Source organism: Arvicanthis niloticus, chromosome 2 (genome assembly GCF_011762505.2).
Source record: "Arvicanthis niloticus isolate mArvNil1 chromosome 2, mArvNil1.pat.X, whole genome shotgun sequence".
In the NCBI taxonomy this organism is placed as follows: Eukaryota; Metazoa; Chordata; class Mammalia; order Rodentia; family Muridae; genus Arvicanthis; species Arvicanthis niloticus.
In genome coordinates, this window is record NC_047659.1 from 9,828,881 (window position 1) to 9,844,846 (window position 15,966).

The 15,966-nt window shown below is 50.7% G+C and overlaps 1 protein-coding gene across 1 annotated transcript in view; it reads left to right on the forward strand.

The window, feature by feature from the left end:
* The window catches only part of Eng (endoglin), a 33,120-nt gene extending 17,403 nt beyond the window's left edge, over positions 1-15,717 (forward strand). The window contains exons 3-15 of the mRNA XM_034493942.2: positions 3,254-3,394; positions 5,240-5,405; positions 6,076-6,241; positions 6,814-6,934; positions 7,235-7,409; positions 7,601-7,743; positions 11,198-11,335; positions 11,569-11,607; positions 12,089-12,205; positions 12,504-12,755; positions 13,574-13,628; positions 14,701-14,802; positions 14,931-15,717. Of these exons, the coding sequence (XP_034349833.1) occupies positions 3,254-3,394; positions 5,240-5,405; positions 6,076-6,241; positions 6,814-6,934; positions 7,235-7,409; positions 7,601-7,743; positions 11,198-11,335; positions 11,569-11,607; positions 12,089-12,205; positions 12,504-12,755; positions 13,574-13,628; positions 14,701-14,802; positions 14,931-15,055 (1,740 nt within the window). The 3' untranslated portion in view covers positions 15,056-15,717. The remainder of the gene's footprint in view (positions 1-3,253; positions 3,395-5,239; positions 5,406-6,075; positions 6,242-6,813; positions 6,935-7,234; positions 7,410-7,600; positions 7,744-11,197; positions 11,336-11,568; positions 11,608-12,088; positions 12,206-12,503; positions 12,756-13,573; positions 13,629-14,700; positions 14,803-14,930) is intronic.
* Positions 15,718-15,966: the final 249 nt, after the last annotated feature.

Here is a 15,966-nt window from a genome sequence, read left to right on the forward strand (position 1 = left end):
CTGCAGCCCATGAGTGTCCTCCTAGGGTGGCATAGCATCGTCTCCCTGTCTGCACATGTCTCTTGGTATAGTCTGCCAAATGATTGAGCCCATCTGTTTCCTATATGTGTGTCTTGAAGTCTTCCAGAGGTGCATGGATGGAGCTGGTGGCAGTCTGGGTTAGAGGGGCCCAGAAAAGGATCTGTTATGGGTGGCCAAGTGCTGTATGCTCCACTCAAGCAAGCACTGGCCATGTGTCCTTTACTGTTGACTCCACACTGTCTTTGGGTGACTTCCATTCTAGAGCCCGGAGGCTGGGAAATCCCCGTGCCTGCTTTGGTCAGTCTATACCGCTGTGTGCTCAGCACAGAGCGTAGCACGAATTCCATTGAACCGTAACACGTTACAGGCACACACTTGCTTTACTGAGGTAAAACCCACCGACTTGAAGTGTGTGGTCTAACTAAAATGACAAGCTTCAAGTTCAGAGAGAGATGCTGTCTCTAAATAAATATAGACACATAGCTGTGTAAGCAATCTGTGTTCTTCAAGCTGATGGTACACGGCAATCAGGGTGAGCAGACTGGGCCCGACACCAGGGTGAACCACGTGCTTTCCTCTAATGTCTGTCTGTCTGTCTGTCTGTCTTCCTTTGCACTTATGTATATTTGGCAGGCAGAGGCTGGTAGATCTCTTTGAGTTCAAGGCTGGCCTAGTCTACTGTCCATACCAGCCAGAGCTACATAGTGAGACCCTGTTTCAAAAAAAAAAAAAGTATATGTATTATGTATATCACTGTATGTGTACACACACACACACACACACACACACATATATATATTGCATTTCAATATATTTTTGAGAGAGACAGTCTTTGGGTTTTTTTGTTTTGTTTTGTTTTTGGATGAATGTAGCCCTGGCTATCCCAGAACTCACTATGTAGACCAGGTTATCCTTAAAATGCATAATTTTTAAGATTAGTAAAACAAGATACTTATGAAATCAAAATTTAAACCTATTAGTAAACATTATGTGGGCTGGGGGTACAGCTGAATGGTAGAATGTTTGCTGAGCATGGACAAGACTGGGTTTGCTCCCTAACACTGTAAACTATTTAGTAGTAGTAGCAGTAGTTGTGGTAGTAGTTGTGTAGTAGTAGACAGTATTTCCACATGTCTGAAATGCATCTTTTCATTATCCTATAAGTTACTGTGAGAATACTTATTTAAGAATAATAACTTAGGGGGCTGGAGAGATGGCTCAGTGGTTAAGAGCACTGACTGCTCTTCCAGAGGTCCTGAGTTCAGTTCCCAGCAACCACATGGTGGCTCACAACCATCTGTAATGGGATCTGATGCCTTCATCCGGTGTGTCTGAAGACAGTGACAGTGAGGAAACCCTGCCTCATCAACTACAATAGAAAATGGCAGAGAAACATATCCAGACTTGAACTCTGGTCTCTACATGTGCACACAGGCAAGTGACTGCATGCATATGCACATACACCACACACACTAATAAGAATTAAAATAAAGATGCTGGAGAGATGGCTTACTGGTTAAGAGCACTGGCTGCTCTTCCAGAAGACGAGAGTTCAAGTCCCAGGTCACAGCTGTCTATAACTCCAGTTTCAAGGGATCTGATGCTCTCTTCTGACCTCTATGGGGAGCAGGCACTCACATGATCTACAGACCACACACACAAATAAACACACACAAACACACACCTAAAGGGAGCCGAGCACCACCAGGACAGAACCACTCGGTGCATGTTGAAAACGAAGCAAGAACATTTGCTCTTTTCCTCTGCCGTTGTAAAGAGTGATCTCGAACACAAAGAGAGATTAAGAGAGTCGTTTACGGAGTAGCGGAAATATTTCTGAGCAGATTTTTCCAGGGGCTGAAACGCTTGTCTCTGGCTCTGTGACATCACTCAGGGAAAACAACAGGGAGACGATTAGAAGCCAGACCCTAAAACTTTCCACTGATGTTTCTGTGCTAAACCGGTGCTCTGCTTTCTGACAGCGGAGAGAGCTTGCAATCAGCTATCAGGCTGCGTGCTGCTGGCAGGAACTGCCAGAGACTGTGTCTGGGAAGATTTCCACATGTCTTTGTTCTCCGAGACACCACGAGGCTTCTGAGGCACCAACCTGGGCCAGGCGCCTTTGTCTCCTGCTCACTCCCCAACCCTCCCTCACCTATCTCACAAGCTCAGAAGTTTTGATCTGGCCATCTTTCCTTTTCTTCTTAGTCTTCTTGATAGAACTGTGACATTGCCAGTATTCCGTGTGATCACGAGCAAGCGAACTCACTTCCATGACTCGGTTTCCTAATTTGTGAGAGTTTTAATGGTACCCACCTCTTGGGTTGTTTCCGTGGGACTTGTGTGTAAATGTAAGTGGAACCAGGGCATGCGCATGTGATCTGCCACTGGGCCAAATTCCCAGCTCTAAGAACAAGTGTGAATGCCTCGAATGACCCAGCGTCAGCGTGGCCTCCCAGGGACAACCAGAGAAGGAGAGAGGATGGTGAGAGAGGACTCATTGCTTCCACGTGCAACGTAGCCTTCAGATACTTACAGGCCCAGGTTACAGCAGGCATTCAGTAGGAATCATCCTGAGCGGATGTTCTGGCATGTGTCTGACGTTCCAGCACTGGGGAAACTGAGCTACATAGAGTTAAGAGTTCGAGGCCAGCCTGGGCAAAAAGCAAGAACCTACGAGGAGATGGGGGTAGAGGAGGAAAGGGAGGATGAATCTCGCAATCCTGAATGTTACGTGCAGCACAGACCCGTCTTAGTTTGCCCTCTGTTTTGCTTGGTTGGCACTAAGTCCATTTTTCATTCATTCTTTCATTCATTCGTTCATACCTTCTTTCCTCTTTAACTTACTTATTTTTCATTTAATTTGTACTTATTTACTGTGTCTGTGTGTGTGTGTGTGTGTGTGTGTGTATGTGTGTGTGCTTGCATGTGTCACAATGTTGGTGCAGAGGTCAGTGGATAGCTTGCAGGAGTCAGGACTCTCCTTCCACTAGGTGGGTCCTGGGAATTGAACTGGGGTCCTCAGGCTTGGTGGTCGTGGTTGCTGAACCAGTCCCTCTTATGTTTTCTAGGCGTGTGAGGGGATAGGTGCTATTTTGCAGACAGGTAGCTGTAGAGAGGGTAGGTCGAGACGGGAGGGCTAGTGGAATGACCATCGCCCATACATGAAGCATCGTTGCCCCACTGGCTGCAAACTTGACTGACATATCTACATTCATGACTCTTCCCCCAGATGCTGTCATATCTGGAGCTGACTCTTCAGGCATTCAAACAAAATGGCACTGAGACCCGGGAGGTGTTCCTGGTCCTCGTTTCGAACAAAAGTGTCTTCGTGGAGTTTGAGGCCCCGGAAATCCCACTACACTTGGCTTACGTGAGTGTGAGAGCCCTAACTCCAGGCAGGCTGTGGGAAGCCCCTGCCTGGTCCCTCTCTGTGAGCAACGCAGCAACCAGAAAGGCAGAGGCGGGTAGGGACAGGGCCAGAAGCTAGGCCCAGAGGAGGCAGAGGTGGGCAGTCGAGGTGAAGACCTTCTCACAGATGGACACATAGACCAGCGTGGAAGAGACACCATGGAAAACCCCCTCCCAAGTCCAACTGCAAGGGCTCAGCTTCCCTTCCGAGAGTGCGCTTCTCCTTATCACTGAGAGAGGAAGTCGGGTGCCGGAGATCTTCCCATGGTGCCTCTCCATCCATTCCCTTCCTTCCTTGCTTCCCAGGGTTGGGGAGCTGCCAGGGTCCTGAATGACACTTGGAATGCAAGCTCTGTCTGGAGGGTTACAGCTGCAGCCTAGCCTGCTTGCATCTTTTTTTAACTGCATTCAACACTCGCAGTGACAGCCTTGAATCATCTTTGTGCAGATAACCACCCAGAGGCCAGAGGCCTGCCTTCAGTGTCAGGTCGTAAGCCAGGAGACTGATAAACGTCACGCTCTTTAGTCATGGCTGTAACCCTGTTTTACTGAGGAATGCCTGCAGTTAGGCAGTGTGCTCTATTATATCTCCTCTGACCATCATGCAGTCCTCCTTAATAACTAGCCTGAAGTCCTCCTGCTGCTGCTACTTCAGCTCAAAGGAGCTTGGAGTCAATAGTCCTAGCTGCTTCCTCTGGATCACCTCCTCCAGGAAGTCCTCTTCATTTCCTTTCTTAGCCCAACAGACGCCAAAGTCAGGTTTGGGATCTCTCCAGATTCCCTGTCCCCAGCCAGAGGTCTTGGGCTTTGTTTCTTTTTAAAATGAGATTTAATCTAATTTTATGTAGATGGGTGTTTTGATTGCGTGTGTGTCTGTACCATATGTGTGCCTTGTGCCTGGGGAGGCCAGAAAAATGTTTCATTCTCAGGACTTTAGTTACAGATGGCTGCGAGCCACCATGTGGGTGCTGGGAATTGTACCTGGGTCTATGTGAGAGAAGAGTAAGGGTTCTTACCGTTGAGCCATCTTTCCAGATCCCCTTTTTGCTTTTTGCTTTTCATGATAAGGTTTCTCTGTGTAGGTCTGGCTGTCCCAGAACTTGCTCTGTAGACCAGGCTGGTCTCCGACTCAGAGAGTTCTGCCTGCCTCTGCCTCTCAGGTGCTGGGATTAAAAGCACTAGCCACCACTACCCGGCTCCAGCCTTGGGTTTTGTTACTTATTAAATAATGTCCTCTACCTTCTATTACTTCAACTAATGATGTCCCTCTAGTTTCTGAATGGTGAGCTCCCAGGGCCCGCAGCCCCGATCTGTCTTCATTCATTCACTCATTCAGTATCTCTCATACCTTTTCTCCTCTCCCCTTCCCCATGCATCGGGAGCACCTACTGTGCAGCAGGTGTCAAGGTGCAGCTGGCATATCAGATCCCCAATGAACAAAGGCTCGGAGCCTGAAATGTGTCAAGTGCTGAGTGTGGATGGACACCAAGATTTCCCTCCTGTACCCTCAGAGTGCAGAGGGATATAGACAGTTGCTACATTGATGTTTCTGTATATGATTTCAATGAGTGCCTCCTGGTGAGCTAAAGCAGGGACAGATGGACAAACAAATGTGTGTCTCTGTACAGCCGTCACATGCAGGAGGGAGATGAGCAGATATGGCTATGCTAGAAGAGATACCTGGGGCTCTGGGTGGACTGACGACTTCTGAGCCTTGTCATTTGAGGTCTTGACCTCTTTGCTGCCAGCAGACTGAGCTGACTCCCCAGATTGGTAGGAAGTGACTCAGCACTCTGTGTCTCCACAGAACTCCAGCCTAGTCACCATCCAAGGGCAGCCAAGAGTCAAGCTCACACCACTACCATCCCTTACCTCCAAGAAACAGATCCTCGACTGGGCAGCCACCAAGGGCGGCATCACCTCAATAGCAACACTGGATGACCCCAAAAGCATTGTCCTCCGGCTGGGCCAAGGTCAGCTCTCTCAGTTGCTTCTGGGTTCAGGTTCAATTGCAGAAGAGACAGTCCTTATTCCGGTACTGCCAGCCTGGGTGGCACGTGATTTGCCCAAAGTCAAACATGACTGAATGGTGCCCTTGGCTGTTAGTGACTGTTTCTGCATCAGATATCAGATGAGAAATGCCAGGTTTTTGACTGGGGATGGGGCTCAGTTGGTAGAGTACTTGCATAACGTTAAGCCCCAGAGCCCTACAGCACGGTGGCACGGACCTGTAATCCCAGCACTCAGGAGGCAGAGGCAGGAGAATAAAGAATTCAAAGTCATCCTCTTCGACGTAGCAAGTTCAAGGTTTCCCTGGAGCTTGCTGGTCAGCCAGTCTAGCCAAATCTGTGAGCCAGGTTCAGTAAGAGACTGTGTCTCAAAAAAATAATATGGCAAGCAATTAAGAAAGCTACCCAACCTGTGCTGGGTGGGGGTGGGGGGACTGCACTCTTGACATGTGCCATGGGCTCACTTGTCATATTAACCCTTTTAATATGTGTCATTGTGCTGACACATGAGGACATAAAGGCCGGCTACTTGGCTGGTAAGTCATCCCCCACCTTTTAGGCTCTGTCCTGAATGTCTCTACCACTGCTTTGTCTGAAAGTGGGGTAGGACCATCTGATATATTTGCCTCCACAGACACAAAGGCACCATCCTTGTGCTTGCCAGAAGCTCACAAGGACATGGGTGTCACACTTGAATGGCAACCACGAGCCCAGACCCCAGTCCAAGGCTGCCACTTGGAAGGTGTAACTGGCCACAAGGAGGCCTATATCCTGAGGATCCTGCCAGGTTCTGAGGCTGGGTAAGGGTGCTGGCATCCCGGGGCATGGCCCTCCCCAATCAGATTCTAGCCCTTGAGTGTATTACCCAATCAGATCCTAGCCTCCAAATGTATTAACCAATCAGAGCCTAGCCTTCAAATGTATTAACCAATCAGAGCCTAGCCTCCAAATGTATTAACCAATCAGAGCCTAGCCTCCAAATGTATTAACCAATCAGATCACAGACTCCATTTTATTACCTTTCTTATTGCTGAGATAAAATACCACGACCAAGGCAATGTGTAGAAGAGTTTATTTTGGGCTCGCAGTTCCAGAGGGTCAGAGTTCACGACGACGACAGAGTGGAGGTAGCAGGCGTCAGGCAGCTGGAGCAACAGCTAGAGTTCACACTTTGAACCACGCAGACGGGGCAGAGAGCACGCAAAAGCCCACCCCTTGTGTTTTACGTCCTCCAGGAAGGCGCACCTCCCTGAACCTTCCCAAACTGGGATCAAGTGTTCAGATGCTCACGACTTATAGCTGACATCTCATTCAAACCAACACACCAGGTCTGTCCCCACACTCAAGCCTACAACCTATCTGCCTGCTGCAGGCCCCGGACAGTGTCTGTAACGGTGAAACTGAGTTGCACATCTGGGGACGCCGTTCTCATCCTGCAGGGACCTCCGTATGTCTCCTGGTTCATCGATACCAACCACAACATGCAGATCTGGGTGAGCCTTGCACCCTCACCCCAGCCTGAGACCTTGCATACCGTAGTTATTTCGCCCTAGCTTCCTTACCTTCATCTAAGTTGTTAAAGTAAAGGCCACTTCCCGGAAGCTTTTCCTGATAGGCCAGGGAATCCTTTAACCTAGCCTGGTGGGCCAAGGAAGCCCCCTGGAGATACAATCTCTGAGCTGGGTTAGAGGGCAAAGGGGAAACCGATAGCTTGAGGGGAAGGGACAGTCTGGCACAGGCGAAGGGCCGGAGTCTCCGTAGGTAAGGTTCTGGCTCCCCTTCTCTGCCTTCAGACCACAGGTGAATACTCCATCAAGATCTTTCCAGAAAACAACATCAAAGGCTTCCCGCTCCCAGACACACCCCAAGGCCTGATAGAGGAGGCCCGCAAGCTCAATGCCAGCACTGTAGCCTCCTTTGCAGAGCTTCCTCTGGCCAGCGATGTCTCCCTGAGGGCCTCCAGCTGCGGTCAGTCCCAGCCCTGTGCCCCTGTTGTTGCTCCTCCCTTCCCATCACTTTCCCCGCTCTGTTCTTCAAGCTTAGGCTGGCTTTTCTGAGCCTCACTGGTCTCATCGGCCACATGAGGACGAGGGGTTAGCCACCCGAGAACTCAGCCCATAGTGAGCGCTCAGTGACTGTCCACTCCACCCACCCTACAGGTGGTGTGCTCCAGACCTCCACTGAACCCGTTGTGACCACACTTCCCAAGGACACATGCAGCCCTGAGCTACTTATGTCCCTGATCCAGCCAAAGTGTGGCGATCAGGTCATGACTCTGGCACTCAATAAAAAACATGTACAGGTAAGTAAAGCCCTGCTTCTCCTCCTTGGGATGCCCCTCCTCCTTGGGATGCCCCTCCTCCTTGGGATGCCATGGACAGCTGGTCCCTCACCAAGAGTGTCAGGGTCCCAGCCCAGGCAGTAAGAGCAAGTCACATTCCTGTGCAAGCCTCAGTCTTCTCGCTTTTGAAATGCAGTTTAAACAGAGCACAGAGCCACGCACTGGTATTGCCAGAGCCTGGGAGGCTGAGCCAGGAGGATGGTGAATCTCAGGCTGGACTAGGCTACATAGAAGGTTGATATAAGAAAATAAGACCATTCTCAACTACATAAGGAGTTTGAGGATAGCCTAGGCTACTTGACCCCCAATCTCAAAACACAAGTAATAATCATGCCAACATTGGGTAGTCATTATTAATCTTTGTTTATTTGTTTTCTTCTCGAGACAGGGTTTCTCTGTGTAGCCCTGGCTGTCTTAGAACTCACTCTGTAGACCAGGCTGGCCTTGAACTCATAGAGATATACCTGACTCTTCCTTCTGGGTGCTGGGATCAAAGGTGTGTGCCACCACTGCCTGGCTTAGTCATTATTATTGATCTTAACGGTGGTTGAGCCAGGTGGCCACAGAAGTTTGTACCATGTGGCCTTTGCATGATTGATAAATCCAAAAAGACACGGTGCGGGGCTGGGGAGATGCTGGGGGGGTTGGGGGGAGGAAGGAGGGTGAAGGGTTGGCTGCACAAGTGGGAGGACCTGAGTCTGGATACCCAGCACCAGGAGGCAGAGAAAAGAGGGCCCTGGGGTCTCTCCGTCCAGCCAAGCTAGCCAATCCGTGAGGTCCAGGGTCAGTAGGAGACCTCCTTGTCTTGCTAGGCATGGTAGCATGTGCTTTCAATCCCAGCACTTGGGAGGCAGAAGCAGGCAGACCCCTGTGAGTTCAAAAGCCAGCCTGGTCTACAGAGTGAGTTCCAGACCAGCCAGGGCTATGTGGTGAGACCCTGTAGAGAAAGACAGAGTGTGTGTGTGTGTGTGTGTGTGTGTGTGTGTGTGTGTGTATGTGTGTGAGAGAGAGAGAGAGAGAGAGAGAGAGAGAGAGAGAGAGAGAGAGAGAGAGAAAGAAGAGATCATATCTCGAAAAAATGACGTGGATGAATCCAGTGGGATGACCCAGTGGTAAACATTTGCCACACAGCCCGCTCACTTGAGTTCAACCCCTGGAGCCCACATAAAGGTGGAAAAGAGGAATAACTCCACTAAGTTGGGGTCCAACCTTCACCCATGTACCCTATCCTTGGCACACACTCAATAACAATAATAATTTTGTTTTTAAAAATCAGGTGCAGTAGTAAAAGATGCCTGATATCAAACTCTGCGCTCCACACACGTGCACCTGTGTGCGGGTGTGCGTATGATTGGATAGACCACGCACGTGGAATATATAAACTGCACACACAAATACACAGTATATAAACTGCGCACACAACACACACACACACGGAGTATATAAACTGCTCACACAAATTGTAAATGCATACATTTTAGAATATAACAACTAGAATGGAGGCCGGGCGGTGGTGGCGCACGCCTTTAATCCCAGCACTTGGGAGGCAGAGGCAGGCGGATTTCTGAGTTCGAGGCCAGCCTGGCCTACAAAGTGAGTTCCAGGACAGCCAGGACTACACAGAGAAACCCTGTCTTGAAAAACCAAAAAAAAAAAAAAAAAAAACAAACTAGAATGGAGAATAGATATCTGTACACACAGAGAGAGAGAGAGAGAGAAGAGAGAGGGGGAGAGGTAGGAAGGGAGAGGGGTGCAGAGAGAGGCACTAAGACCTCCACTATGTATTTCTAATTAGACTAGAGCCTTAAACTCACAGAGATTCGCCTGCCTCTGCCTCTGCCTCCTGTGCTAGGATTCAAAGTATGTCCCACCATGCCCTGCACAGAATGGAGAAAAATCTTCATCTTCCCTTCTGAACTCATGAGCCTCCCCGACCTCACCTCCTGTATGCTGGGATTATATGTATGTGACACTGTGCCCAGTTTTCAATTTGCTTTTGACCAAACAAACAGAACACGTGCATGTGCCAACTCTGGTTTGTTTCACTCATTTCTCCCCGTCCCACCCACCTCCCAGTGCTAGGGATGGAACCCATTTGGGGTCCCAAAAAAAGTCTCAGGTCTGCTCTGTACCTATTGAGCTGTGTCCCTGGCACCCTACATTAACTTGCTTTTATTTGGGGAGTCAGAATCTGGCTATGTACCATGCAGTGTGGAATTTGCTATATGGACCAGGCTGGTCTTAAACTCAGTAGAGATCTGGCTGTCCGTGTCACCTAAGGGATTAGGATTAAAGGCACACACCACCATTCCTAACTTTTAACTTAAATTTTTTAAAAAAAAAAAAATATTTTTTAAATGTTTTGCCTACATGAAAGTCTGTGCACCACATGTGCCCATGGAGGCCAGAAGAGGAGTTAGATCCCCTGGAACCAGAGTTATAGACAGTTGTGAGCTGCCATGTGTGCTGGGAGCTGAGCCCAAGTTCTATATAAGAGCAGACAATGCTCTTAGGATCCCTCCAGATTCTTATTTTAACTTTTGAACTTTTTGTGGTTGTTATTTATTTTATTTTATTTTATTTTATTTTTATTTCGAGACAGGGTTTCCCTGGCTGTCCTAGGACTACCTCTGTAGACCAGGCTGACCTTGAATTTACAGATATCTGCCTGCCTTTGCCTCCCAAGTGCTGGAATTAAAGGTGTGTGCTGCTACCATCCAACTTAAAAAATTGTTAAAAGTGTAAGATGGGGTTGGAGAAATGGCTGAGCAGTTAAAAGCACTTGCTGTTCAGAAGACCTAAGTTCAATTTCTAGCACCCATATGGTGGTGGCTCACAACCATCTGTAATTCCAGTTCTACTGGGTCTCATGCCCTCTGCTGGCCTCTGAAGGCACTTCATGTATGTGGTGCATACACACACAAAACACACATATACACACACACACATACACACACACAAAACACTCACGTGACCTGGGTTCAATTCCCAGCAATGCAGAAAATAAGAAGAATTCTAGTTGCCCATCCTCTACTGAGTAGTTTTTTTCCTGGCTTTTCTGAAGTCTCTGTCAGAGCTTTGATAAACCATCCATGTCTCCTTAGAAAGGTTTCAATACGGATTTGATGTACTTATTTTTAAATTATGTGTAGGGTGCGGGGTATGTGCACATGGCTACAAGTGTCCATGAGGCCAGGAGCTATCTTTCTGAGCTGGAATAACAGTTGGTTGTGAGCATTCTGACATGGGTTGGGTGCTAAGAACTGAACTTGGGTCCTCTGCAAGAATGGCCAGGGCTCTTAACCTCTGAGCTATCCCTGCAGCCCCGGTGAGCAGTACTTACAGTGTTTCTGTAGTGATGTCCAGGCCCGAGGAATGCTGGGCCTCCTGACGATGCCCTTTTCCCCTGAGACAGACTCTACAGTGCACTATCACAGGCCTGGCTTTCTGGGACTCTGGCTGCCAGGCTAAAGACAGTGGCGACCATCTTGTCCTGAGTAGCTCCTACTCCAGATGTGGCATGAAAGTGACAGCTCATGTGATCAGCAATGAGGTAAGGCCTGGAATCAGGAAGGTGCCAAGTCCAGCAGAGTCGGTGTCCCCTCGGGCGCTGAAGTTATCCCCAGGGCTGAGGGACATTTCAGGGAGCAGGGAGCATCACTGAGTAGGAACCAAAGCAGAGACGTGGCTTAGCTTGGCCTTCCCATCCATAACTTGGGTCTGGGAGGTGGGATATCCTCTAGGGCCTTTCTGGCTCTGACCAGCTTCTTGGCTCTGTCTTTGCAGGTGATCATCAGTTTCCCGGCAGGCTCACCACCACTTCGGGTGAGATGGACAGGCCTACGGCGCTCTCTGACTGGTTCAGGGTGTATGGCTGGGGTGGGCCGTTTTCTGGCCTAGCAGGGAGCAGGCCTCAGAAACTCGGGCCTGAATCCTATCAAGGCCTGTGTTTCGGTGTGCCTCAGTCTCCCCTGCCATACAATGGGAGCAGTGCTGCTGAAGGTTAGGCTTTCAGCCTCTTAAATCCAGGTGACTAGCACACAGTGGCTGTGTGACCTTGGGCAAATGTTAACCCTCCTGGGGCTCAGTGATCACTGGCTGTAAAAGGTGACATTAGAAAAGACCCCTAGGGGTCTTTAGGAGCAGTACTGAGAGGTTTGAAGTTTCTTCCCATTGGCCCAATGCCAAGTGAGTTCTTCATAAATATGAGAATTATGACTCCATTATTTAAAGGGTGAGGATGAGGGTCAGGCAGTTTCTGCTGCCACCTCGCTCAAACTGCCTGCCTCCTCATGTCCTCCCACAGAAAAAGGTGCAGTGCATCGACACGGACAGCCTTTCCTTCCAGCTGGGCCTCTACCTCAGCCCACATTTCCTCCAGGAATCCAACACCATCAAGCTAGGCCAGCAGGGCTTTGTACAGGTACCGAGCACCCTACTTTTAACTCCTCGAGTCTTCTATGGGCCTTTCTTCCCAACATTGCTAGGGAGATCAGATGCCACCCTCCAGAGAATGGAGAAGGCCAGCCTGGGTGTGTGGGACAGATAGAAAAAGAATTGCGAATTGGAATGTCACCCTGTCCTTCCTGTTTGCTCTGTGGGACCCTTTCTTGTCTTTTATTCAGAGGGTGGGTGCTCACCTCCTAGTTTAAGTCAAGAGGGCGACAGTGAAGGATCAAGGATACCTGTATGTATCTCCTCCCCTCTACCTGTCTGTGCAGGTGAGCATGTCTTCATTCACCTCTGAGATCACAGTCCAGATAGATAGCTGCCATCTGGATCTGGGGCCCGAAGGGGACATGTTGGAACTCATCCAGAGCCGAGCAGCCAAGGGCAGCTGTGTGAGCCTGCTGTCTCCAAGCCCTGAAGGTGACCCACGCTTCAGCTTCCTTCTCCGTGTCTACATGGTGCCCACACCCACAGCTGGCACCCTCAGTTGCAACTTAGCCCTGCACCCTAGCACCTTGTCCCAGGTGAGTGGACATGGCCTGGGTCTAGTCTCAAGGATGCTGTTTAGCCACTGCATATTTTATCATCCATCACCCACCTACCTATCAGGAGCCCACTGTCCACATCCCCATCAATCTACCTACCTATCCATGTTCTCTACCCAACCACCCATCTACCTACCTCCCCTCCCCCTACCAAGTGCCCACCCATCATCTACCCACTTCCCCTTCTATCTACTCATTCACAAGCACCTGTCATTCTCAGTACTTCCACTAGCCCACCTAGTCACCCACTTCTTCTAGTGAGTCCCACCTAACCCACGTGGTGATCACCAATGTGACTGATCTCAGGAAACCTGACACTCTGCTCTGCTGGCATCACACGTTACTGTCCAATGAGTCTCCATTCTCAGGCCTTCAGTCCTGACACTCCCAAGAACACTCCAGGCGTCTGCACATAGATTTCAAGGACTCAAAACCTCCTGAAGCTGGGGCCCAGACAGCCATACCTATCTTCCAGGCCCTGAGCCTCCCAAGCATCTGGGCTAACCTGGCTTGTGGCTCACAGCTTGCACAGGGTAACAGATGCCCAGCTCCTACTATCCGCATGGCCATGAGAGGCCCCCAGGAATCCCGGAGACTGTTTACAACAGCCTCAGGCTACCCTGCTGCTCTCCCACACCATGTGCCCCGGTAGGACTCCTGCAGGCTCCCAGCCTGAAAATGGCAGACAAAGGACTCAGTCAAGGCTTGGGATGTTAGCAAGGGAAAGCTGCAAAGACAGGGAGAACCACATGCTGCCAGCTGAAGGCTGGACCACTTACACTCTCCTCCCTCCTCAGGAAGTCTACAAGACAGTCTCCATGCGCCTGAACATTGTCAGCCCTGACCTGTCTGGTGAGTGGAAAACAGTCCTAGGGATGGAGCCCAGATATGCATGGGGAGAGGGGACAGTAGGCCTTGAGAGTAAAGGAGGAGCTCTCAGTAAGATGTATCTTAACAGGGAAACACTGCCGGAGTGCCATGGACGGCCCTCCAGCCCTCAGACCCCTCACCTCTGTCTTGTCAGTCACTGGTGCACCTTGAGAGAGGACTTGACCTCTTGGACAGAACCGAAAGCACCTTAGTTGTGGTGTAGGCCTTACATTCCTCAACACCTCAAGCAAGGGCGGAGGAAGCTCCTTTGGCCTAACACCTTCTGGTCTCTTTTTGTTCCCCTGGGCCCAGGCACTACCAGGCAAGAGAGTCCTTGTTGCAAGGGACAGAGATACATGCCATGTAGGCTAGGATGGCATGTACTTATCCCCAGCCAGGACTGAGAATGCAGGGCTTCTAAGCTCCCTGCACAGACAGGAAGCCAGAAACTAAGGGTCCAGGGCCGTGTAAAAGAGAGTGAAGCCGCAGTCACCTCAGCAGCACTAGTTTTATTTTTTAATTTTTATTTATTTATTTAGTTTTTTTTGAGACAGGGTTTCTCTGTGTAGCCCTGGCTGTCCTGGAACTCACTCTGTAGACCAGGCTGGCCTCGAACTCAGAAGTCCACCTGCCTCTGCCTCTCAAGTGCTGGGATTAAAGGCGTGCGCCACCACCGCCTGGCGCAGCACTAGATTTAAAAAGATGCTCAGGCCCATTCGAATCTGGTGTAAGGGGCGGCTGTTTGGGGAGGCACTGACCTCAGGTCACGTGGCTTGACAGAGCAGCCCCTCATCCTTTGCCCTCACTATGCCATCCATAAACGTATTTATCTGCTACGCTTTGGAGACAGCAGGGTGTCCCAGGAAGCCTGGCTGTTTGGGCCTCAGCTTAGTACTGTACTAAGTTAGGTGAAGAGACTTCTGTTCGGACAAGTCAGAGGTCACTGGCTCAACTGAAACTAGCTAATACCTGCGACCCGGGCCAGCATGACAGGGTAGCGACAGGCCAGAGGCCAGAATACACTGACTATTTTGGCCTTCCTTTGGTCACACAGGCCAAGGCCTCTTCCTGCCCGCTGTGCTGGGCATCACCTTTGGTGCCTTCCTCATTGGGGCCCTGCTCACAGCTACACTCTGGTACATCCACTCTCGGACTCGTGAGTATCCCAAGCCTCCGCCGCCCCATTCCTGTCCACACCACCCTGGGGCACACCCAGTGAAGCCTCTGAGGAAGTGGGGAGTCCTGGCTGGGGCCCTGACCTCCACCCCTGCCCATGCCCCTCAGGTGCCCCCAGCAAGCGGGAGTCCGTGGTGGCAGTGGCTGCCCCGGCCTCCTCTGAGAGCAGCAGTACCAACCACAGCATCGGGAGCACCCAGAGCACCCCCTGCTCCACCAGCAGCATGGCATAGTGCCCAGCCTGGAGCCTCGGGGAGCCCCCCAGCCAGCCCTTGCCCTGCAGGAGAGACCGAGCAGCCACAAACTGGGAACCGCTGACCATGAACTTGTCCCAGGAGCCAAACACCTCCCCTCAGCCAAGGATGGAGCAGTCCCCCTGCACCTGCTCCTCATTCCTCCCTCGCAGAGGCTTGTCGCCAGTGGAGACTTCAGCTTGGATACCTTGGGATCTCCTCACCCCGCTTTACAGATCTGCCTAACCCAGGGGCTCTGGGACATGGCTGCCCAGGACTACAGAAAGACACGGCACTGCCTGCCTGTACATCCATGTTGCTGTAGAAGCCTAAGCTCTACCTTCAAGATGGACCCCCTGCTGATGGACTGGGCAGGGTGGGAGGCAAGAACTCAGATATGCCCAGCCTAGCCCAGAGCGGCCCGCTTCTGGCCCCAAGAGCCTCCTCGCCTGGACTGGCACAACTTTGGTGGGGGGAAACAGAAGCTGAGGGGTGCCCAGCTCAATGGGCTTAGATGGAAAGAACAGTGGGGTGGGGGAGCCCAGCCCCTCCCAGAGACCTCCTCCTAGCCTATCCATTGGGCAGCAGCAGGAGGGGAGTGGCCAGGCTGCTGGTCCTGGGCCAAGCCCTGTATATTCACCAATAAATCAGACATGAAACCAGTGCTGCTTTGGGCTGTATGGGAAGGGGAAGGGCTTTCATGTCACAGAACAAGGGTACACACCCCTCGGGCTAGCCTGGTAGCAGACGCCAGAGCCCATGTTTGGAGGAAGCCAGTCCTCTCTGCTGCTCACTCATTTGGTGGCCCAACCTTGGGACAGAAACCAAACACTAAAAAGCCCGGTCTACAGTCTCTGAGGTCTGGGACACAGCTACCCCTATAAAGCACTGGGTTCTAATCCTGCACATGA